Raw genomic sequence first — 22,217 nt, 5'->3', positions numbered from 1 at the left:
AATGGATGCACCAAAGATCCCAGAACGAACGTCAAGCAAACGAGCAACAAATGCGTCATCGCGAGGTTCGACCTCTTCGGCTACTCTCGTAGGATTCGACACCTTGCAGATATCGGATATGGATTCGTTGAAACGGGGAAGAAAAGATCTCGAGGAGAGCATCAAGATCGCGAAAAAGAAACTCAAGGTCAAGGGGTCTTTTTCGATAGAGTATGTACAAATTTCAGCATACTTTTGAATCTGGTTAGTAACTTTGTTTAATCTAGATTCTGGACAGCGAAGAAAGAAGTCGCAGATTTGACTCACGAGAAGAACGAGCTACACAGGAGGATTTCAATCGAATCATTCGAAGGTCCTAGAGCGTCATGGGAAGAAAGTAATGCTGCAAAAGAACTCTTCGAGGAACAAAAAGCCTGGCAACTCGAGGCATCACTGGCCAAGAAGCAGATTGATCGCCTGACTAAGGCAAACGTGAGCGAAAAGGACCGAATCATCGGTCGCTCATATGTTGGAAGCTTTACGACCAGCAGAATGGGACTGGACATACAACCACCAAGAGTTCCGTCAGCATCTAAACGAAATGCCGAGAGCGATATTCAATCAACGTTCAAAACAGACCTGATAAAGGCATATGGAGCAGCCCACGGCGAAGACCAGTACGACTCTACATCTTCCCACGTTTGGTGCCCAATCTTGAAGAGATTTTTCCTCAGAGGAGAAGAATCCACAGCAGCGCATCTTTTTGCCTGGAAGCATGGTCAACAAGCCATGGATGCTATTTTTGGTCCCATGGAACATCCAGAACTCAACTCACCACGAAATGGAATGCTGGTTTCTACAGTCTTCGAGAATGTCTGGGATGAAGGATTCTTGGCAATAGTTCCGGCTATTAGCGACGAGCCATCACCCGAGGAAGTAGAAGCTTGGGAAAAATCGGAGCCTAAAGAATACAAGATCAGGATCTTGAATTTGGAGCACAAACTCGCTGGGAAAGAGATTGAACCAACCCTGTCGGGAGATACCAAAAAGTGGCGAGAACTTCACGGTGAGGAGCTGACCTTTCGGACCGAGTTTAGACCACGCGCGAGATACCTATATTTCCACTACTGCCTCCAAATTCTAAGATTCTCGTGGTGGGAAGTGAACGAGAAGAGCAATCAATTGGCTGGTAGGGCGATTCGGGGCGAAATGAACAAGAAGTTTTGGGGGACGAAAGGAAGATACGTACCAGAGTATATGATAAGAGCGTTTATTGAAGAGATAGGTCAAGATTGGGAAGTTGAAGAAGAGCATGGAGAGGAAACAAGCGAAGCGCAAGCTGAGACACAAGATGCGTTGTTGCAAGCTATGGTAGATCAAGCAGCACCCATCTTTGAAGACGACGACGACGACGAAGATGAGGATGAAGACGAGGACTAGAAACGAATCATAAATAACAACTTTCCAGTCTTGGGTTTATACGAATTGATCCAGTTCTCTGATTGATGGGGTGTAAAGGTATTACTGTAGAGATGAAGTTTTCCATAGTCACATGGTGCTTATTATTTGTGGCTACCAAGAATTATTAAGCTTTTTCAAAATTGTACAGTAGCAATTCCATAGCCTGACAGCTGTCGATGCATAACGGCTCTCGACCAACCAGAAAGTGCGGGGTGAAGCTCAGTCGAACTCTGTCCATCACCAATCGGGCGACCTTGTTGATCCCTCGACTGCCACCATCCCCTGTTCTTCCGCGTGCGCTTTAACCTGCTGCTCTGCCTGTCCTGTCCTCTCCTGTCCTCCTCTCTGCTCTGCATCTTCGATATTGCAATTCACTCTCTCCGCTTCGCCTCTCTTATCGTGACGATTCAACTCGTTTGTGTTACATTCCTTCAACAACCCCGGCCTCCACGACGTCATTCTCAGCTGAATTGAAGCTCGCCAAAGCAATCACAAAACCACCAACTCGAGTGACAGCCCATTTCTCGTCCTGCAAACACATTACACAAGCTTCACTGCAAAAATGATTGCTCGACGATTCCTTAAGAGCCCTGGCTCGATCCGTCCCTCCCTCGCCGTATCCCGTACGTTCGCCAGCACAACATCTCTATCTCGAACACCTGCCCTCGCAGACATTACTCCCGCCGGTGTAAAATCGTTCGATGCAAAGCAGAAGGAGTTCAGAGAGCACGTAGCAGAGCAGAGGAATAAGAGCAAGGCGGAGACAAGTCAGTACCAGACCGCGAGCAAATCCCCAGCATTGTCTTCCACTCCCCCAACTCCCACTGCTCCAGATGTGAGCAATGCGAGTGCAGCTTCTGACGATTTGAATCTACACGATGCAGGTGAACTAAAAGGCGCTTCTTCTGCAGAACCTGCCGATGAATCGGAGAAGAAGACAGGAAAGTTGAGCAGTTTGATTTACGGCACGAAGGAAGGAAGAGAGCTGGATCGGGAAATTGAACACTCGTTCAGTCAGGTATTGGCGAGAGGAAAGTATGTTCACTCAATCGTCTTCCACGAAGTGAAGCCCGATAAGGTCGATGAGTATGTCGAGTTAGTTGGCAGCTGGTATCCACGAATGGCTGGAATGGAAGAGAATAAGGTCCATCTGGTTGGAAGCTGGAGGACTGAAGTTGGAGACTGTGATACATTTGGTTTGCCTTCTTTCTGCTCAATCTGCCATTGCTAACCAATAAGTCCATATTTGGGAATACCAGCGATACCACGGATATCACGACTCCCTCCACTCGATTGCCAACCATCCCGAATTCCCTGCTTTCGACAAGAAGCTCAAGTCTCTCATCACCACTAAACGAGTATCCCTCATGCAAGAATTTTCCTTCTGGCCCACGACTGCTCCTAGACAACTTGGTGGTGTTTTCGAGCTCCGATCATATACTCTGCACCCAGGCAATCTGCTGGAATGGGAGACACATTGGCGTCGAGGCTTGAAGGCACGACGAGAGGTCATGGAGGGAGTAGGAGCATGGTTCGTGCAGATTGGAGAGCTTAACACTGTTCATCATCTCTGGCAATTCGCAGATCTCGAGGAGCGAAAGGTCAGACGAGAGAAGAGCTGGAATGTTGAGGGATGGGGAGACACTGTTCACAAGACTGTGCCGCTGATCCAGAGCATGAAGAGTCGTATTCTGATCCCAATGCCTTGGAGTCCTGTGGCTTAGATGCATACATATGTGGAACGAGATACAGAGCCGGCTAGAGATATGCAGTGGCGAGAAGAGTGTGTTTGTGTATGTTAGGCGGAGATATCAGCCACAACGATAGCAAGCTTTCCTTGTGTTGCTTTCTTCTTAGTGGTTGTTGGGTTATCAACAGTGGCCTTCTGAAGGCGTTAGAGGAAAGAATACTATATCATTCAGGAACCTCAATCCGTCAATGTCACTGCTGTTTTCATTGTGAACCTATCAAAATCCAAGGCTCCTTACTCCAACTTCGAGGGTATCATCAAGTACAGTCGAGGTATGAATAAAGATTCGAGCCAATGCAAGCCTCATGCAACCCCACGCTGCACACTACGCCTCGTAGCCTCATTCCCATTCTCAATTCCCGTGACTATCCACACCTATATCCTAAAGTCCCATATCAATGTTTCAACACTTGGTTGACCACTCAATCCTCCTCTCCTTCAGGCTTCCCTATGACCACTCCAAGCCCGCCCCTACAACTCTCCACCACCCTCTCAATCTGCCCCAACTTAGCCCCGACACTCAACAAACTAGGATCAGCACTACTCTCCACCCTAACCTTCTCTCGAACCCTAACTTCCTCTCCTCTGTACGTAAACACTGCATCCATCTCATCATGTTCCAACCGCCTCGTCATACCCGTCAACGCGGCGAAGCGAGTAAACGTATTTGGTGTCTGGGACGTAGGTTCCAGGACTCGAATCGTGAGCAGCAGAGAGGAGTCTGAGAGATCTAGATTCAGAGCTAGGGTAGAGGGTAGAGCTGGAGTGAAAGATGTAGGTGAAGGAGGGTCTTTGGTCCACTCGTCTCTGCCTCCTGAAGCACCTAATCCCAAGCCTCCACTCCTGTCAACGCCTGAGCTGGACTCTGTGCTGGAGCTATTCGCAGAGGTAGAGGCAGGATGTGTGTGGAATGTGTTGCCCTTCAGTAGAGAGAGGGCTTCGAGAAGGATACCGTGCAGGAGGAGTAATTGGGAGGATATGAAGGGCGCGGAGTGGCGGTCGCCTGTCCAGCGGGTGATGTCTACGCAGTCGAGAGCTTGGTTGAGAAGGGTACGAAGAGAGGAGAGCGGGGTGAGGACTAAAGGGTCGGTGGAGGAGAGGGAGAGGACGAGGGGAGGATGGGTTTTGAGTTTTAGGTGGACAGTCTGTGGCGGCTCGCATTAGCTTATTTCTTGAGGTTGTATATTAGATCTACGAAATAGAAGTAGAGAGGCACGGGAGATGAGAGACGTACGCCTTTCACAATCCGACTTCCAATCCTAGTGATATGTCCTTTGATACTTTCACTCCTCGGGCTACTCAACACTAATGTGCTACCCGGCTCTATCGGTGCTAATAATGCATAGCACTCTTCTAGTCCAGTCTTTAAACTCGCGAGCGTTTCCTGCAGACTGTCAAGCAGCCAGGAAAGCTCTCTCTCCTGAGTCGCATGTCCGTTAGCTCTCCCAGCTTTGGAGTTTGCAATCGGACGAGATAAGGGAGAATGCGTACAGTAGATTCATCCTCGGCAGCTTTCAATTCGTTTACAGGTAGCGGAGGCCATACTGAGGTCGCCATGGGTGTATTTGGGGAATACAATGGAGTAAAGTTGTCGTGTTGGGAAGCTCATGATGTCGACCGGTAGAACTTCGGTTGGCGATGTTCTGTGCTTAACATCATCACATCGATTCGTGGGGTAATTCTACAACTCCAACAGTTCAAGTCACCTCTATCCTTAAGATAATATGGCGAAGGAAGTGCCTGGGAAGTCCAAAGAGCAAGGACATAAGAAGCTCCCAAAGCTTCCGTCGAGTAGGGATTTGCTCTGATATCCAGCCCACAGCTAGCTAATTATGCCTCTATAGACCAGAAGATACAAAAGCGCCCCCTCTTGCATGCCCCGATCACTGCACCCCGCCGAGGAGCGTCCTCTCAGAAAGTCGTGTACATATCTGCTCGTTCCTCATTCATTGCGATCGTAAAGCGAGTCCGGAAGTTTCTCTCCGACGTCGAAAACCGTGCGGCCGGACCTCTCTCAATCTCTGGCGGAGACAAGAAACTGCTCCGTGGTATAGAAGCAGGTGTCAGGAACAAGAGCAATACTAGATACGAGGAAGTTGTCATGAAAGCTACTGGCAAGGCAATCGAGAAGCTATTACGACTGGCGATCTGGTGGCAGGAGCAAAATGGAATTGTGGTTAGGATTCGGACTGGTAGTGTGGGGGCTGTTGATGATGTTGTTGACAAGGGGACGGATGGAGAGGGACAAGAACTTGTGGAAGAGAGCAGAGTTAGGAGGACGAGTTGTTTGGAGGTTGGTGTGAGCTTAGGTTGAGGACCATGGTTCGAATGTTGGACTAATGAAGAATACACTGTGTTTGGTCATAGATACCCCACACAGCGGAAGCCGAAGACAAAGGCCATGGGCAAGATCCAGACTTCGGAACAGGGGAAGGAGGAAATCAGGAGTTAACACCCTATGGTCGGATTCGTGGACCGAAAAATCCACCAACTCTGAAGGGAGAATCAAAGGTCTAGGAGATAAGCCTAGAAGTGGGGTCTGGCTTGAAATGGTCTCTGTAGACCATTCCAAACGGACCCAGTCAAGTCAGTAAATTGCTTCACTTAAACGAGGTCTTTTCTTGTGCTTCAAGTCTGTTCCTAGCCTAGCATTGCTGGCCACTAGAGTCATTGACTAGAGATGCCGCAAAATGTTTAAGACGATGGCAAGTTATACCTTCTTCTGGCTTGCTCAGCCGGCCATTCTTTCAGGTCCTGATATGACCGTTTTATGTTATGCTTTGTACATCGAAATTGCCTCGCTCTTGATTTGTCGGCTCACGAGCAGAATTAGCATGTCATACATAATCAGTCATAAACACTATTCACTCCCAATGCATACTCCTTTTGTACAGCTTGCTTTGATTGATCTCTAATTACACATTCGGTCTCATTCTCAAAAAGCGTCCCCTGCTGCAAAGGCTAGAAGACTCATTTTAACAAATGCTACTCTACATTACCTGAATTAATACACTATCACTGGTTGGACATCTCCATACATACGTCAAATCAACTCCCAGGCACGCCATGGTACTTCTTTGACATATGAAACTCTCCCATACTACTCCCCAGCCAAATATCCCCATCTATTCGGCCTTGCGGAGATACCAGATCTTTGTTTCATTCTCATTTGTATTGGTGGACTTTGTAGCAGAATCTGCGTTCGTGGCCGACTCTTCCGCAATCCAAGCATCTCGTCTTCTTCTCCTTCTCTTCCTTCTCCTTCAAGAACTGCTCCTTCAAGAACTGCTCCTTCAAGAACTGCTCCTTCAGCCAAGGGTGCAGTCTCCAGCATGTGTCCTCCATATGACCGTGCTTCTTGCATTGGTTGCAATAGTTCGGCTTTTCTTCTTCCGGAAAAATATGGTTACAGTAGTCTTCCGAATGACCGTACATGCCGCAATTATCGCAATACACATCTTTCTCCACCCACAACTTTGTGCTTGGCATTTCGTTGTTAGCCTTCGACTCTGGGGCTTCCAAGTATTGGGCCTCAGTCTCAGCAGGGAAATCAACAACACGGCAGTCCTTTGCTGCGTGTCCCGTCTGGCCACATGTAAAGCATGGAATAGGTGGCTCAGCCCAGTCTTCATTTACTGGAGTAGGCGGAGCAGATTCGGTTTCGGGGGTGTTGAAAATGTCATTAAGTTCCTCGCTGTTCCAGGCCTTAGGTGACCCACATCGGGCTAGATACTCAAGCGTGTAGGGTTTGTCCTCCTTCAAATGGGTGGAGAGGATTGCCATACCAAGGTCCTTCAACTTGGGGTTGAGAGCGCCCTTGACAAAGTCGTTCATCATAGGCATCGCGTTAGGCAGAGAAGATCGGCCAAGCCGCATCTCTTGATCGTCGTCAGTGCTCGAGACAAATTTGTCAAGTTCAGCGCCATCAAGATTGGCATTGATTGCGAACTCGAGTTTCAACTTCTGCATCATGCCATGTAAGGTGCACTCAAAGTTGAAGCGAGCCCGCAAACCGTCAATTTGGTTTCGCAGCTCTTCGACCGCTGTGGCGTTGTCAGTATACTCTGCTGTGCTGAGAGTTCCGCCACTTACCACAATCAAGATCAACATTGTTTGGAACATTGTCGTCAGCATGTGTTTCTGCCTCCCAATGCTCTGCATGGGACTTCGCTGGCAGCATTCCACCTTCACGAATGATCTGTGCTTCGTTCACGGCAGTGGCCTGCTTTTGTCCTTCTTCGATGTCTTCGATTGCGATATGTGCGTGACTAATCTCCTCTCGGAGTCCTTTGGCAGACATGATGCGTTGGAGTTGGAAAGTGGCGATCTCGTCACAAATCTCAGCACTCTGCTTGATTTCGTTTTGCATGGATTTACTGGCTTCTTCAATGCTTGCAGGCTGATGATATTAGCTTTGGACATTTGACGAATTTGATGGGGATCTCACCTCCGTAGCGAGGAGCTCCATACGTCTGTACTGGATGAAACTCAGCTGATCCCGGAGGCGAATGAAGTCGAGCAGCTCTGGGAAGAGTTGTACCGACAGCTCAACCATTTCCGGGGTCACTGTTTGTGTCTCAGCGCGGCCGCTGGGGTGAATCTCTTGATCGGAATCCATGGCCCTGTTGTCAAGCTTGAAGAGTTGTTATCGGTTCTGTTTTGTTGCCAAGATCAGCAAAACTTTCGGCCTTGGGGGGACTGTAACAACATTGTCACTTACATGTTGTTACACAATTCAACGCGCAGGTCCACGCAATCTGTGTATGTACCGGGGAGATGGAAGGAGGTTGGGAGAGCCAAGGTTGGTGGAGAGAAAGGAAAAAAGATTGGAAAAAGTTGAGGTGTTGTTTGTTTTGTAGGCACGAATCCAAGCGCGCTAAGGATTTTGAGAAAGGAAAAGTTCAAATCAGGCTACAATTCATTCACGTGAACAGAGATTTGTCGAGTTCACACCGTTCTCGGAAGGAAGGAAGAAAGCACCTGTCACCTTGGGATAGTGAGATAAAAGGTCATTAGTTGTCCATGCTTTGCACTCCACTCTACTCATTGCCTATCGTATTCACTGAGACTCTCTTGATATTCCAAGTATCAGGTTCACGCTCTTCTTCAGACAGGAAGTTCAATGAAGCATGATCTGAAGCAAGAATCCGGCCCTTTGGTCCTCTTTATGCCGGTCATCGTAGCTGGAAGACATGGTTCTCTGATCCGAATCGAGCGTGCCTTCTGGTATGAAATTGGTTGGAAAATAGAAGGCAAGGTATTTTACGAGATGATTCACCTCCCATTTAGTCGTAGAGATAATACTTACTCTGATATTCGAAGCTTCATTTCCCCTCGAGGACTAGGGTAAAGCCTGAGTATAGATTATCGAAAGTTGGAAATGGACTGGCCCCTTATCAGTCTCACTGCTTCTGATATGGTCATAGCAAACGTGCTCTGGACCAAATCAGTCTCGGTCTTCTGAATAGTCCGCGGTGAGATGCGCACGAATCGCGATCGACATTGTTTGGTTTGGATCTAGGTTATCATTGTGGGCGGGACCTTCCACATTTCCATGTTCACATACCACAACTCGCCATTAAAGATCAGCATTTAATGGAATGTGTTACGCTTTGACGTCAGTGTTGCAGGCGTCTCCACCAAATCTATCTACGAGACATGCTTGGAGTTTTCAGAGTACTGGGCAATGCCGAACTTTATCTCCCTAATGCCTTTCACCAACACACAACAGTAGCATCAGCTTGAAGTATCACGAAGGATTCATCAGAGACTCGCGAAACTTAGCGGTCAAAAGCCTAGGATAGATATCCATAGCCTTCATCCGCATAGGTCTCATGGAAGGGAATGCAACCCAACACTGCAAGTACTCATGACTGGTCCTATGGCAACGAGAACACGACTTTACATGGTTTCGATTGTTCATGTTGACGGATATTCCTTTCTTGCATTCACTATCTATGTGGCCACTGAACCCACATTGATTGCACCTCGTAAGGTATCGAGGTCGTTGCTTGGTCTTGGCAACCCCGCAAACAGAACCTCTACAATCAACGTAGGAACAGGCTGTGCACTGATTTGGTATAGCTTTTGTTACATTGGACGTTTGCCAATAAGCCTCAGCGTCTTTCGGCTCTGGAGATAGATCTTTATCAAGCGCTAAGAATTCGCCCGTCACAATATCAGCCAAGAAGCTCCTCGCTGCAACAGCGGCAAGCTTCGAGTCAGGTTCAACTTCTGCAAGATACTTGCTAGTTGTTGTATCCCCAATACGACAACTCAAGTCTCCTCCCTCCAAACCCATATGTCCTCCGAACCTCTCCAATCTCAACATAACTGCCCCACTCAAAGCCGCCTCGACAACTAATTGCTTCTTCAGGAATCGGATTTCGGAGGTGAGTTCGGTTGCTTCTAGACAACAAGTTAGCAAATCTCCCAGAATCAGCCGAATAAGGGATAAAAACCGTATCCGCCTTCACAGACAGCTCGACCTTCCTCCACGTCCATGACCTCTTCATCATGCTCCCAATCTAGCTCCAATGATAGGGGCGCCGGAATGATGCCATTGACGACACGATATTGACGATCAAGACCTTCAATGGTCAAGCTATTGGTGACACTCAAGCACTCACGGATCCCGTGAACTCTGGTTTGTTGTTCTGTCTCGAATTTGCCAACCCGTCCAAACAGATATCTCATCTCTTTCTGGGCTAGCTAGAACTCGGACATGATCTTGTCCATTCCTGCCTTGCGAGCTTTCTTCGATTTAGCGAGCTTCGGATTCTTTAAAAGTCAGCATGGTGAAGATCAGGAGGTTGTTGGGGACCTACTGCAAGGTAGGGCTTGCATTGCTTCTCTAGGCGCTGAAGGTAAGGTAGCAGGACGTACATCGAGTTGCTTGATCAGCCAATGGCAAGTGTACCATTGCGGAAAGAGATACTTGGCGATCTTCTTGGCGAGGTCAAGAGGTCGTGATTTGTTCTTCCTGCTTGGCTCTTGTGCTGGATTATTGAGGACTTGAGGAGGGTGGATTGCGTTGTTGGCGACAGCGATCTTTGACTTGATGGCTTCGACATTGGTCTTGAATTTTCTGCTGTTCTTTTTGCTCTTCGACTTTCTGCTCTTCTTTTTGCTTTTCTTCTTTCTCGGAGCTTGCAGAAGGATATCGCGATGGCCGTGCTTTACGTGCCTCTCGTGAGTACGCATGGCGGCGGTGATCGAAACTTTCTCTTGCCTTCTTTGTCGTGTTGTGTGGAGTTGAAGAAGAATTCGCGAAATTTTGTATTGGGCTCTTCAGCCTTGCGAAGCAGAGCTACGTCAGAATATCTCATTTGTTGTTAGCCTATTTTTAGAAATCTTCATCTCCATAGTGTCATACCATTATCCAAACTGAAGTTTGCATCTTTCACAAAAAGGAAAATCCTACCTAGGTACGTTTCAATGTGCATTATCCAATACTCGGATTTATGGAAGAACTCGCAGAGCAGTAGGAGAGCATGTCACACAGCGCTCTAGATCTCTCATGGTCGGTGTTGTTATCAAACTTCTGAAGTAATTCATGATCAACGTCTTTTCATTGTTGTTATTTGTCTGCTATCTTAAGGACGGCAGGTTCTTGCTAGCCCTAGACCATCTAGTTACCATCATAGAAAAAGACCTTGTGCGCTTCAATAACCATCGCATGCCAATTCATCGACCACGTCCATTTCCCATCACAGCCAAAATGAAATCCGCTGTAATGAACAATCAGAATGCCACCCCATTATCACCGCACTCCCTAAGCCCCTTAAGATCCTACCAACTCGTAGACGATCCATTGAAAGAACTTTGCATTTAGAGACCGAAGTATGTAGGCAGACCCAGGTCCATGTCGTAGCCATGGTTACCCATGTCACAGCCAGTTGAGAGGTCTGCATCAAAGGAATCCTCATAATTAACAGCGTCCATATGAAACTCGAAGAGGTCAGTAGTGGTGTCGACGTTGCCAACAGAACCCAAGCCGGCGCCTCCTCCAGAATAGAAAGTATTGACTCCATTGGGCGGGTAGAACACAGCAGGTTTAGAGGCCATGATGGGATTGACGCAATGCTGTAAGATGCTGGAATGCATGTTCAAAGAATCGACCGACACGTTTCTTAGACCGCGGCTTGGAGAGACATCGTGATTGAAGACACCACTACGAAAAGCGGGACGAGATCGCAAGTCTGTGACTTGGACGGTGTTGGGGCCACTGACTTGAGAACCTTGACAGTTGAAGCCACCACTGGGACAAACGGCACCTGGCTGCATATGGTGGGCGTTGGAGGCACGAGGACCGGTGGAGGCCATAGACGGCAATGGACCATGCATAGTGAATTTAGCGTTAGCAGGGAGGGGATTAGGCTCAGCGACGAAGTGTTCATAGTGCGGAACTCCATTACGGTGAGCAGGAACTTGAGAGCCCATCTTAAATGGCATGTTAAGGTCGTTTCTGTCTCCATGAACTTGGCGAGCGGGGTTCTTCATGACCGTAACAGAACGCGGATGAGCAGAGACTGAGCCAGGTAGAGCAGTATCTTGGCCATTAGAAAGCATAGAAGCAGGAAATCCTCGTCCACCATGGTAAGGAATGACTCCATCACCATTGATGCGTGCAAATGGAACCACTTGTGTGGGGAGTTGAGAGATCTCAAGTTGCTTTGCGACACCCGGAAGGCGGTGTGGATTTACACCAGGAGTGCCAGCACCAAGTACATTGTAGTTAGTGATCATCTTTCCAATCATGACCAAAGTATCCATGTGAAACTTGCGCAGCTGCTCATTCTCGGCTTGGAGAGATTCAACAGTTGACTCGAGAGATTCGGCAGCATTAACCACCTTAGCCAAGCAGTTGACGAGGTCTTCAAGAGTCTGGAAAACCGGGTCGTTGCCAGGATACAGGTTTCCGTAGAATGGGATGGTCAAGGGGAAAGAGGCGGCAGTTGGTGAGATGTGGAATCGACTGTCAGCTCCCTCGAGAACTAACCCGCGCTTGTTTTGAGTAGGGGATATTACTGGGTGTTGATTGGCACTACCAGAAAGTCCAGCACGCGGATACACAACAGAATAGGGCAATGAAGACTGACCAGCATCAGGAAGAACACTACCATAAATCGAAAGCGGAGCTTCACCAGTAGATTGAACACAGTTAGAAGGCTCCTTGACGGATGCTACAGGATCTGGTCCGTTCTTAGACCGGAAAAACGGCACAGCAGCAGACACTGGAATGGTACGTGCGGTACGTGGCTTGATATTATCCTGATCCATGGTGACCTTTGGCTTGAATTGGCTCCCCGAACCGGAATTGCCATCCACCTTCTGTGTAGCCTTGCCCTTTCCAACGGCATTGCTGAAGAAACCAAAATCCTTCATCAACCAAGCCCCTTGTGTGTTCTACTTCTGAACATCGTATCTAAGACGAGGATCTGATGTAGCACTGGTCATGAGGTGCTTCATAGTCTTCTTTGGGACTGCGTGGGACATGTTTGGAGATGTAGGGAGGCACTCAACACCAGCAGCATGAACGGAGCTCGAGGCATTGGCGTTTCCAGAGTAGATAGAGCTACGGGGATATCTGACCGTGTTGACACGAGGAACTCCATCCACATTAGCTTGACTTGAGGCAGCGGCGATACCGGTAGCTTGAACTCCCTTTTCCGCAGTCTGCCGACCTTCACGGCTCTCTACATTACTGCACGCACCGTCTTGGTTCATCATAGATGAGTGACGACTTGAAGATGGAGTGTTGACGATCTTTGCGAGCTTGGTCTGAGCTGAAACAATGACTTCGTCGTTGTGGAAGGTAGGTCGGGTGCAAACAGGAGCATCCCCGCTGCCCGCATCTGTGCTGGAACGTGAGCCAAAGCAAGCAATGCTGACGGTGTTGAGAGCATCATAAAGACTCTTGGTAGAGTGATCCTCAACTCGATTATTTCCCTTATCAGCAGAAGATGCAACGGCCAATTCGTTCAACGAAGCGTGCTGGCGTGCACTGAAAGAAGCATCAGTAGGCGCATCAGATTCATAAGAATTGACTTGAATGCTACCCCAGTTTGGAGCCGGATGATGCTGAATAGGATCCATTGGATGAGGTTGCATAGCTTGCTCGTGAGCCATCAGAGACCTGCTTATAGCAAATGCTTGCTCTTGGGCCGCCGCAGCTAGTAACTCCGCCTCCACATTGTGAGAAGCAGCGGTTGAATCCTCCTCGGTACCCCAGCCAGGCATATAAAGACCTCGCTCAAGACTGTTATTCATGGTACGAGGTTCATCCTTCGAGGCAATGTGTTCGGTTGAAGTGCCTTGGGTCATAGCGCTATGCATGGAGTTGGCCTCCATTGCGCCTTGCTCGGCATGGTTGTTGACTGATTCAGGGAGGGAAATAGTGGAGTGATCCGCAGCGTCGGCAAGCTTGAGCACAGGGGAGGTTGGGGTCGAGCCTCTGGGAGTAGTCACGGTAGAAGAGGTATTATCGCTATCGAAGCCATCCTCGACAGCAGGGTTGAGGTTCGGGAGAGGTTCTGCCATGTTGTAGGTGTTGCGCTTGGGTAATATTAGGTGATTGTTCAAGATGCGCAAAGAGAAGAGAGAGCGGAACTTACGTGTGAGTTGAGGGTTGTTATTAAGGATTGTATGTAAGAAGGTTGTTGAGGATCGAAACTGTTGTGGAGGAAGGTAGTTTTGTAAAGTGGTCGAAGAAAGTTTGGGTTGAGGGTGGAAGGAATTTTAGAAGCTGTGGAAAATCAAAGGTTTATATACAGCTGTATGGGCACGCTAAAACTCCTACGGAAGCCACTAGGCTGAACTGTACGCTAATTCAACCTATTCACTAATGTTTAATGTCCTAACTTGGAACTCCCGGCTATGACGTGTATCTCGTCTTTAATGCTAATGATAACTCAATCAGAATCAACAATCTAAATATGTCTGCTCTTGTAAGACCGGGGTGGCCTCCACTCTCTCACTTACGTCATTATGCCAGCAAGACACACAACTTATCAAAAGTGGCTACACAAATATATGCTTAACTTCACGGATTTCTGGTTGGTTGTTGACTTTCAAATATCATAGGCGAAAGTGATGCCCAACTCCCCTCTTTATGCATTTAAAAGAATTTCTGTATCGGATAATCCAGTCTAAACAGATACAATTTTCAAACCCATATATACTCGATTTCGTTGTAGGTCAAGATTGACTTTGCGACTTGCGCTTATCGATTGTCTGTCGGTGTGGTGAAATCTTAATCTTGGCGGTAGTTAAAACAGACCATGTTCAAACGCTTGATCCTATCAATAATCAGATCCGGTTTGGTATGTTTGTTGTGCAATCTCCGAAGCCACCTGGGTAGACCATGCTCAAGGCCAGAAAATAGGAGGAGGCTCGCTTACGGTAGCGAATTCGGCTAATCGAGCGGCCCGCATTACCTACCCAACACGATTTCGAGCATCGAACTATCAGCATAATCAGGACGGGCTTTTTCTTATCACAGGCTTATATTTCACTCATTGGCATTGCCTCGTGAGGATCTGGTCTTCTAGGCATAATGGCTTTAAGAATAATCAACCACATTTGTTCTAAAAGTCTCACGCTAGCTACCTATATCATATGGTTCTTCTAGGAAGACTACTCCCACCAGAGCGCATTCCCATTTTACCGTCACAGCTTGATCTTAGCCAAGATGTGCCTCAGTTCCGCATTTTCACCTCTAAAGTCCGACTCAATATCTTTCAACTTCCCCAATATTTCCTCATACAACTTCTCCAATGCTTTTCTCGTATACTCCAAGCTTCCCGCATTCTCCAGCATATCCAAAATATGACCCTTCATGGCAAGAGACATTCCTTTGACTTCTTCGCGAGCTTGAATGAGGCTGAGTAGCTGTGTACTGTGGATAGTTTTCTGTTGGGACAAGAGATGCAAGAGAGGAAGAATAAAATTGCCTTGGTCGAGATCAGCTTGAATTCCAGAGACTATATCATCCTGTTGTTTGTCAGAATGAATTTAAGGATTATGCTGAGGTGGGCTTACTTTTGCGGAGACAACATCCTTGTAGTCATCACGAATTTGGAAATAGCGACCAATCATGATCATCAATTGATTGATCTTTGCTAAGCTATCGGAAGCATCGGTTGCAATTGCGCTCGATGATCTAGTGTCAATGGAGCAGGCATGCATGAGTCTAGCCATTAGTCGAAGAAGTCCTCCAGTTTCTGTATTAGCGTCAGCTCCCGTCACGTTGCAATCTTGCCTTGGGAAGATCTCCAATCTAATAAGTCGGGAATGAATACATACTTTGCTTAATACTTAGAAAGTATTGATCCTTGGTGGGCGGAGTTGAGTGATGTGTCCAGTGAAGATCAAGTCCCTGGCCAACGTATATCTCCTTCATCTCCTCTATCCGACAGTATCAGCATCTACTAGAAGTCTGAAGAGAGCAGGGCAAACCAATATAAGCAGCCAAGCAGGCTTTGTTTTCCAAAAGGGATACTTTCTCGAGGCAAGTTATCATCATGAAATCGGCAGAGTTAATAGTCTTGCTGGCACCAAAAATGATATGAGAGGCAGGCTTTCCACGTCTCTCTGAGCTGCCATCCTCGATATCAACCTTCGAGTATTAGTACTCGTAAAATCGTTATTAAAGGCTTGAACTTACATCAAGGAAATGGTGTGAAGAGTATCCACTATTTTTTCAATAGCAGCGAGTGGCTTCTCTGGTAAGCAGTACCAGCTGTTCAAGGCGTCGAGCAAGCCCTTTCTTAGACCTTTTGAGGGCAGTGCCGAGACGTAATCGTAAGGTTCCATAATAATCTAGAAAAGTTAAAACGGAATGCTCAAAGCAGAATGTACGTACCTGATGGTCGACATTTGGGTGCTGCAGATTGCCGTTGAGTTGGGGCCCTGTTGCACCCCGTTCATCGGAATCCAATTCCATGGAATTTTACCCGGTCTATGGAATTTTTAGAGATCATCGGGCTTTTTCCATAGAATTCGAGTTTATTTCTTTCACTTTAAGCATTCGCAGCTAAGCATAGTTTGCTTATAAATTGAATATATATTTAAGTCTTATAATATTAATAAAAAGGTGAACTTTTTTAAATGAAATTATAGTATATTATAAAATTTGAAATTAATCTAATTTCTTATAAAAACAAAATTTTATAATTTTTTTTTTAATTAATTTAACAATTTTTTTTAAATAACGCATTATTTAATGACCGTAGTTTTGCGTTTTTTTAATTAATATTAACGTTTATTAAACTCGAAATCCAACACTTCCAACCAGATTCGGGTCGCCGGAGGCGCCACGAATGTTGTCCAATTCGATGCTGGGAAAGCGTTCAATTATAAGCAATCAACGCACTGAGGATAGCAGACACAATTTTCGGGAAGTGGGTTGGTACGCCGTTCCTTTCAAGTTGTATCTGAGATTGCGGTCTTGCCGACCTGCCATTACTCCAATATTTGCAACGAGACGCAAGTAGCAAGGAAACACATTAGTATTTGTGACTGTCACGGGAATTCTCCTTGAAAATTATTTACAATGTCTGATAGATGACTACTATTCCTTGTAAACTAGCTGGGCTATTTCTTGACACTGAATAGCGCTTTACTTCCAAAATTGTTGATAGCGATAAATTATTCACCATTCTGAGACAAGTACCAAAAAGCAAAAAGATAGAACCGACAACTTAACTTGTGCTTCTTGGTCCAATGTGGAGATCATTTTCCCCGCCAAATGGCCCAGATCCGCAAAAGCAACAATAGCGGTTGGTAGCCAAGGGTTCCGTGATTAAAAAATGAAATGTGACAAGGCGTCATCAACCCCACCGTCCCCTGCCGATGCTCGATGACCACCGACTGAGATCTGCGCCTCTTTCGCATAAGAAATTTTAGCTGACAACCAGAAAGATCGGGAAACGGATGATATCAGCGTTTGTTCATTGGTCCCAGAGCTTGTGCACAAAGGCAGAATACTTTCCGCAATGATGCAACTGGACTTGAACTGGCGTGAGGATGTTACTGCAAGATGATGAAAGCAACACTCCTCTTAAGCTTGCACGACAGGTAAGCCATTGGAGACATTATGAATGTGTTGTCATCATAGAAGGGTATCTCTCGGGCATGGAGGAATAGAGAGACCGAATGATTAGGGTTGAGCCCACTGCTTCTATTTTGTCGGCAACCACGATCAAAGATAGGGAATACACAGTGATTGGAATTGGAGATCGAGAACGATATGAAAGACGCGTGCCTCGTCCCTTCTGCTTATAATAGCATAAGGTGAGCGTGAATTGTAACAATTAGGTTTTGATACGCCCTATACTAATTCATTCGATAGGTATATGCTACTGACGTGGATGAACTCTAGGCGAAGCATTGAGCAGCTTCAATATTCGATTCGAGAAGATACAATATATATATGTATAGAGAGAGAGAGAACCGATAATAGTCGACATACTGCGAGAATTTAATCGGAATCTCAATTATCGCGTTGATTGGAAGAGAAGTTTGTTGAGAGGCAGCTTCAGAAGTCAAGCGTTCGAGGCCCTGGACAAAGCTAGCGCCGGGAACCCCAAGAGCCCACGCAGCAGCCTTGTTCGGGAGATTTTAGGGGTTTCGGGCATCATTTCCAACATACGGAGTACCATCGCCGAAGACACCAAAATAGATCAACAATAATAAGAAAGTTTTAAAGAAAGTTTTCTTCCTATGATACTCGTCTGAAACATGGATGAAAGGGAGTATTGGCTCTGATAGACAATGATTTGCCCCAAGGAGAAGAAAAAGGAAATCACGCAAGTAATGTACGTGCTCTCAAACTGATGTGTGGGGCATCTCTTGCTTGGGCTATACTACAAGGCCAGCCCTTGTCACGATCAGAGTAATTTTGCAACATCTGCCACATCCTTGGCGTATTCAATATCCCAACAAATCTCGCTCGCAGCTTGTACCCTATCTCCCAGCACAGCAGCACACTGGTCCACGAACTTCCTTTGCAACATCCCATCATCCATTGGAACCTCCAGACTTCCCACTGCGTGTTTCACATGTCTCTCTAGAATCTTGCCATCACTCATCGTAGCCACCACGATCGTCTCGTCTGCGCCAAGACTCTTGTCAGATTCCGCATTGACCTTGTCCCGGATGGCAATAACTTTTGCATCTTGAACGACATGATCTTCATACTCCGAAGGTGTGCCCTTGCCGTATATCAGACCGATTGCAGCCCCATGGAAAACACTGAACTTTCCTTCAAGTCCGTCCTTCGGTTTTCGTTTGCCCGTAAGCTCGAGTACTAAAGGGTGGACTTTCGCATGGACAGACTTGATGTTCTGTGCATCTAAGCCTTGAGTCTTCATATCGCCATGTATTTGCGTGCTGGCATCAATAATGGGGTGTATGACGATACCACAGGGAAATGGCTTGAAGCTGTTCCTCAAAATCTCCCATCTCCCAACCCCTGCGCTGAAGAGACCTACGCCGTGTTCGCTCGCTTCCGCATTCATTCCGAGCCATTTGTCGAGGTCTGCTGCGATTCCAGGCTTCGTCACGCCAACGACATTCGCCCACCCTCTCTTTGCTTCCAAGGCCTGCTCACTACTCGTATACCCCCCTTCAGCAAGAACAGCTGCCATTAAACCACTTTGGGCTGCACGGCCAGGATGAAATGACTTGGTATGAGAGCCGAACATTTCTCGCAGCCCGACGACTTGCGTTGCTGCCACTCCTATTGCATTGGTTGTTTGAGAGATTGAAAGTCCAAGAAGTTTCGAAACTGCAACTGCAGCACCGATTGATCCGGTGGTTGAGGTGATATGCCTGACATGGAGTCAGTACATCGCATGTAGTGACGATATTACTTGTCATTTTGTTCCTCACTTACCATCCGACATCATAGTGTTCTGGCCAAACAGCTAATCCTACTTTACATTCTGCTTCAATGCCAACTATCAAAGCCAACAAGAAGTCTTTGCCAGAGAAGCCCCCTTTCCATTCAGCTACGGCCAATAATGCACTTGCTACTGGGCCAGTGGGATGAATAATGGTATCGAGATGGGTATCGTCATAGTCGTGTACGTGAGATGCAATGCCGTTCAATAGAGCTGCATGCTGAGCATCAATCTTTGTCTTGCCCTGATGACCGAGTAAGGAAGCAGTGGGAGGGCCAAAGAATGGCGACAAAGAATTATGCTGTGTGATCTTTAGTCACTGTGTTCAGTTCGAAAGCATACACTTACTGCAATGGTAGTTGCAGGATGTTTGCTTCCTCCGATGGCACATCCTGCCCAGTTGTAGAAGCTTCTTACTGCAGCTTGAATCACATTCTGCGGCATGTCTGAGTACTTAAGACTGCAAGCCCAGCTTGCGAGATGATGCGTGGCCATTGTGTCCTTGCGAAGCTGTCGATGATGTAAGAGCCGGCCGTGCTTTCAAAATCAACTGGTTGTTATTTTCCATGAAGATATGATACGATACAATACTGAAGGAAATGACCAACAATTGCAGAGAATGGAAAGAGTTTGAAAAGGTCGAGACCAATGTTGCAGCGAAGCTAGCTTTGGCGGGGTAGTATGCCGGCCCTCGGAACGTGGGGTCAAGGAAGCACGCTTCCTATGTACGGAAGAAGCCCGACGAGCCAAACGGAAGGATCCGCATGAGATGAACTTGGTATGTAAGGTGCTTCGCATGGTTCGACTCGACAGACACCAGTGAGCATGTCTGGTTTCGCTCAGCCCAGGAGATGTTGACGTGTCGATGAACGTACCTCTGTCTACAGAACAAAGTTGCGAGCTCACAGGTCTCCTAGTATCGTGGGGGACACGAAGATTCAAACCACACCGGCTGGAGATTCCAGGAGCTCTTGATTACTTTCCCCTTGTAACGCGAGACGATTCTTCAGAGAAAGAGTTGCCTACCTCGACGTAGCTCCATCACCAAGTTGCTAGAGATCAAGACTGGAGTGACTCAACTCTTAAGGTGAAGGAAGAACGTAAAGTTGCGCAAGTCCGAATTTGGTCGGCAAAACCCTATATACCGCTCTTGGGCGCTCTGTGTTTCGTCTTCTTCTAGTCTTCAACTCCTCCCTATCAGACACGCACCAGACGAATGAGATGAAACGACATATTCAGACGAGAACTTTGGACCTCCGACTGCTACTACCATTTCAGGATGACAAGCACGGGAAATGATACGACGCAGACTCATAGACGGAATAAGGCATTCGAACCTCCATAATCAGTCAAGGATGGTTGGAGACGGATCTGCGGATAGATTAGTTTACGAAGATTATAAGTTCTATAAAGAATTGTTTTCGTTTTATAATAATCTAAAAGGGTCTCTACATGATGCCTCAGGCAAAGGAAGAAGCCCAGCTAGGCTAAGAAGAAAGTAGTGGCTTCTGCTTTCAACCTCAGGCAACAGCCCCGGGAATGAGGCTCAAAGAAAACAGCTCGGTCAATCTCATTCAAGCTTCAACGACGACGTCCACAACACCTCAATCCATCACGAAGCCACATCGTCTCGTCTTCGCACATACATACAAAGATGTCTCTCTTAGGGAAGAAGTTTCCGGCGCCTGTCGGTAGGTCAATTGGGAATGGGACGCTTTCGGGGAGTAGAAATGCTAATGAAGATTTCAACAGCTAAGCCAATGGCTCCATTCTACATTGCTGGTACGCATAACATCCCTCGAGCGAATCAGAAAGAAGTTACAGACAGATTGGGAAGACTGGTGAAGAGTCGGAGCCAGTGCTAATATGGGAACAGGTCTTGTCATTCTCTACGGTGTCAACTCAGCCGCTACTGCTATGATGGCCTGTAAGATGATCACACTCCAATTGATACTTATGTACAGATACTGATACAACTGCAGCCGATGAATTCAAGAACGATCCCCGAAACCCCAACGCGAAGACCGCCAAGCCAGCAGACAAGCACTAGAGGAGGGACGAGGTTCGGCGAGAAGGAATGATACGTGGCACATAGACTTGGAGACGGGTGGTTGGGATGGGAACGCTGGTTGAAAGGCATATTGTATCATACGAAGAACCCCTCCCGCCCGCTGCTTCCGAATCCGATGTCCGTGATGTTTTCAGTGATTGAAGCTTGATATGTTTGGATGGCTACGAGTAACGAGCGAATTCCATAGGAAATGCCGGAGTCCAAGAAGAGCAGTATTTTGCTTCACCGGATTCTATCTTCCAGATAATACCCTCCGACAACCGAGTACAAGCGCCTCAAGGACGAAAGACCTATCTCACTCGAATACCACCTCATTGTCTCACTTCCCGACCAACTTTTCAAGGAACCTTCATTCCTAGCTATCAAAATGTCTCACCTGACCAAGATATTCGCTCAGCCCTTCAGCCCCAGATTCATCATCACATGCAGGCAAGTACCTGGCCACGATCCCGACCTCGGACATGCACATGCACCTGACTTTCGATGACCCGTTATTTCGAAGATGCCTTCTGGATATCATCGGTCCCCACCGGCTTTGTCTCGGCCAAAGGATCTCCAGCCCATGCTTGAGTAAGCATGAAGTCTGGCCCAGTCTAAGTTGATAGAGCAAAGGAGCTGCAAGTTCGTGAATGATATTGCTTAGCAGGTCTTGCAACGTTGTTCGTTTTCAGTCATTAACGCTGCCTTCATCGCTTGTCTCTATGCTTAACTTGTAGATTTTGCCTCTGCTCTTTTGGGCCATCCTCGAGGTTGTGAAAGTACTCACCTCGACGTTGAAGATTGATTTCTGTCCTACAACCGTGAAAGGATATCTCTTCTGCTCGCCATGGCTTTGTTTCGCTGCCCTAGGAGCTCAGCATGTTAGCAGATGTGCAGGCAATATCAACATGCTCTAGGAAGGAGAAAAGGCCCTCAGAGTGACAATTATCGTTCACCATCGTAGGTTAAGAAAATACATGTTCATCATAGTAAGCTCCAGGACAAGAAATTCTGTTGTCCACGTACTCATTCCTGTCCCCTTGTACGAATGTAATAAAACTAGTGGAGAGCG

At 47.1% G+C, this 22,217-nt stretch overlaps 11 protein-coding genes across 11 annotated transcripts; 4 read left to right on the top strand and 7 right to left on the bottom strand.

Annotated features, from left to right (window-relative positions):
• Position 1: 1 nt before the first annotated feature.
• Positions 2 to 1,419, top strand: LY89DRAFT_736685 (uncharacterized protein; the record flags this gene model as incomplete). Its single annotated transcript, XM_018220162.1, has 2 exons — positions 2 to 210; positions 267 to 1,419. 2 exons carry the CDS (start codon positions 2 to 4, stop codon positions 1,417 to 1,419), a joined length of 1,362 nt encoding a protein of 453 aa, XP_018068035.1.
• Positions 1,420 to 2,002: 583 nt separating this feature from the next.
• On the top strand, positions 2,003 to 3,542 carry LY89DRAFT_752796 (NIPSNAP-domain-containing protein; the record flags this gene model as incomplete). Its single annotated transcript, XM_018221258.1, has 3 exons — positions 2,003 to 2,211; positions 2,290 to 2,636; positions 2,680 to 3,542. The coding sequence occupies 3 exons, from the start codon at positions 2,003 to 2,005 to the stop codon at positions 3,162 to 3,164; spliced, it is 1,041 nt and encodes a 346-aa protein (XP_018068034.1). The 3' UTR covers positions 3,165 to 3,542.
• A 70-nt stretch (positions 3,543 to 3,612) lies between these two features.
• On the bottom strand, positions 3,613 to 4,747 carry LY89DRAFT_736683 (uncharacterized protein; the record flags this gene model as incomplete). The annotated part of the gene is made up of 3 exons (XM_018220161.1): positions 3,613 to 4,335; positions 4,425 to 4,610; positions 4,682 to 4,747. The coding sequence occupies 3 exons, from the start codon at positions 4,745 to 4,747 to the stop codon at positions 3,613 to 3,615; spliced, it is 975 nt and encodes a 324-aa protein (XP_018068033.1).
• Positions 4,748 to 4,769: 22 nt separating this feature from the next.
• LY89DRAFT_145134 (uncharacterized protein) lies at positions 4,770 to 5,610 on the top strand. The gene is made up of 2 exons (XM_018205345.1): positions 4,770 to 4,981; positions 5,035 to 5,610. Exons 1-2 carry the CDS (start codon positions 4,915 to 4,917, stop codon positions 5,502 to 5,504), a joined length of 537 nt encoding a protein of 178 aa, XP_018068032.1. The 5' UTR covers positions 4,770 to 4,914; the 3' UTR covers positions 5,505 to 5,610.
• Positions 5,611 to 6,069: 459 nt separating this feature from the next.
• On the bottom strand, positions 6,070 to 7,682 carry LY89DRAFT_145329 (uncharacterized protein). The gene is made up of 2 exons (XM_018205346.1): positions 7,283 to 7,682; positions 6,070 to 7,233 (listed from the first exon to the last, which is right to left on the bottom strand). The coding sequence occupies exons 1-2, from the start codon at positions 7,557 to 7,559 to the stop codon at positions 6,356 to 6,358; spliced, it is 1,155 nt and encodes a 384-aa protein (XP_018068031.1). The 5' UTR covers positions 7,560 to 7,682; the 3' UTR covers positions 6,070 to 6,355.
• A 1,463-nt stretch (positions 7,683 to 9,145) lies between these two features.
• On the bottom strand, positions 9,146 to 10,393 carry LY89DRAFT_752783 (uncharacterized protein; the record flags this gene model as incomplete). Its single annotated transcript, XM_018221257.1, has 5 exons — positions 9,146 to 9,253; positions 9,285 to 9,598; positions 9,652 to 9,780; positions 9,820 to 9,901; positions 10,076 to 10,393. The coding sequence occupies 5 exons, from the start codon at positions 10,391 to 10,393 to the stop codon at positions 9,146 to 9,148; spliced, it is 951 nt and encodes a 316-aa protein (XP_018068030.1).
• Positions 10,394 to 11,020: 627 nt separating this feature from the next.
• On the bottom strand, positions 11,021 to 12,472 carry LY89DRAFT_736678 (uncharacterized protein; the record flags this gene model as incomplete). Its single annotated transcript, XM_018220160.1, has 1 exon — positions 11,021 to 12,472. The coding sequence occupies one exon, from the start codon at positions 12,470 to 12,472 to the stop codon at positions 11,021 to 11,023; it is 1,452 nt and encodes a 483-aa protein (XP_018068029.1).
• A 126-nt stretch (positions 12,473 to 12,598) lies between these two features.
• Positions 12,599 to 13,732, bottom strand: LY89DRAFT_736677 (uncharacterized protein; the record flags this gene model as incomplete). The annotated part of the gene is made up of 1 exon (XM_018220159.1): positions 12,599 to 13,732. One exon carries the CDS (start codon positions 13,730 to 13,732, stop codon positions 12,599 to 12,601), a length of 1,134 nt encoding a protein of 377 aa, XP_018068028.1.
• Positions 13,733 to 14,860: 1,128 nt separating this feature from the next.
• LY89DRAFT_590404 (terpenoid synthase) lies at positions 14,861 to 16,012 on the bottom strand (the record flags this gene model as incomplete). Its single annotated transcript, XM_018209594.1, has 5 exons — positions 14,861 to 15,184; positions 15,233 to 15,414; positions 15,497 to 15,598; positions 15,650 to 15,809; positions 15,887 to 16,012. Coding segments are annotated over 5 exons (894 nt in total), but the record flags the coding sequence as incomplete, so codon positions are not given.
• Positions 16,013 to 18,081: 2,069 nt separating this feature from the next.
• On the bottom strand, positions 18,082 to 19,590 carry LY89DRAFT_590793 (mmge/prpd family protein-like protein; the record flags this gene model as incomplete). Its single annotated transcript, XM_018209615.1, has 3 exons — positions 18,082 to 19,024; positions 19,089 to 19,396; positions 19,444 to 19,590. 3 exons carry the CDS (start codon positions 19,588 to 19,590, stop codon positions 18,082 to 18,084), a joined length of 1,398 nt encoding a protein of 465 aa, XP_018068026.1.
• Positions 19,591 to 20,713: 1,123 nt separating this feature from the next.
• Positions 20,714 to 21,565, top strand: LY89DRAFT_687073 (mitochondrial F1F0 ATP synthase-like protein subunit Atp18). The gene is made up of 4 exons (XM_018215419.1): positions 20,714 to 20,786; positions 20,848 to 20,877; positions 20,972 to 21,022; positions 21,078 to 21,565. Exons 1-4 carry the CDS (start codon positions 20,750 to 20,752, stop codon positions 21,143 to 21,145), a joined length of 186 nt encoding a protein of 61 aa, XP_018068025.1. The 5' UTR covers positions 20,714 to 20,749; the 3' UTR covers positions 21,146 to 21,565.
• Positions 21,566 to 22,217: the final 652 nt, after the last annotated feature.

This window comes from Mollisia scopiformis (genome assembly GCF_001500285.1).
Source record: "Mollisia scopiformis unplaced genomic scaffold LY89scaffold_18, whole genome shotgun sequence".
NCBI lineage: Eukaryota > Fungi > Ascomycota > Leotiomycetes > Helotiales > Mollisiaceae > Mollisia > Mollisia scopiformis.
The sequence above is the reverse complement of the archived record's forward strand: the minus strand, read 5'-3'. Positions and strand labels throughout refer to the sequence as shown.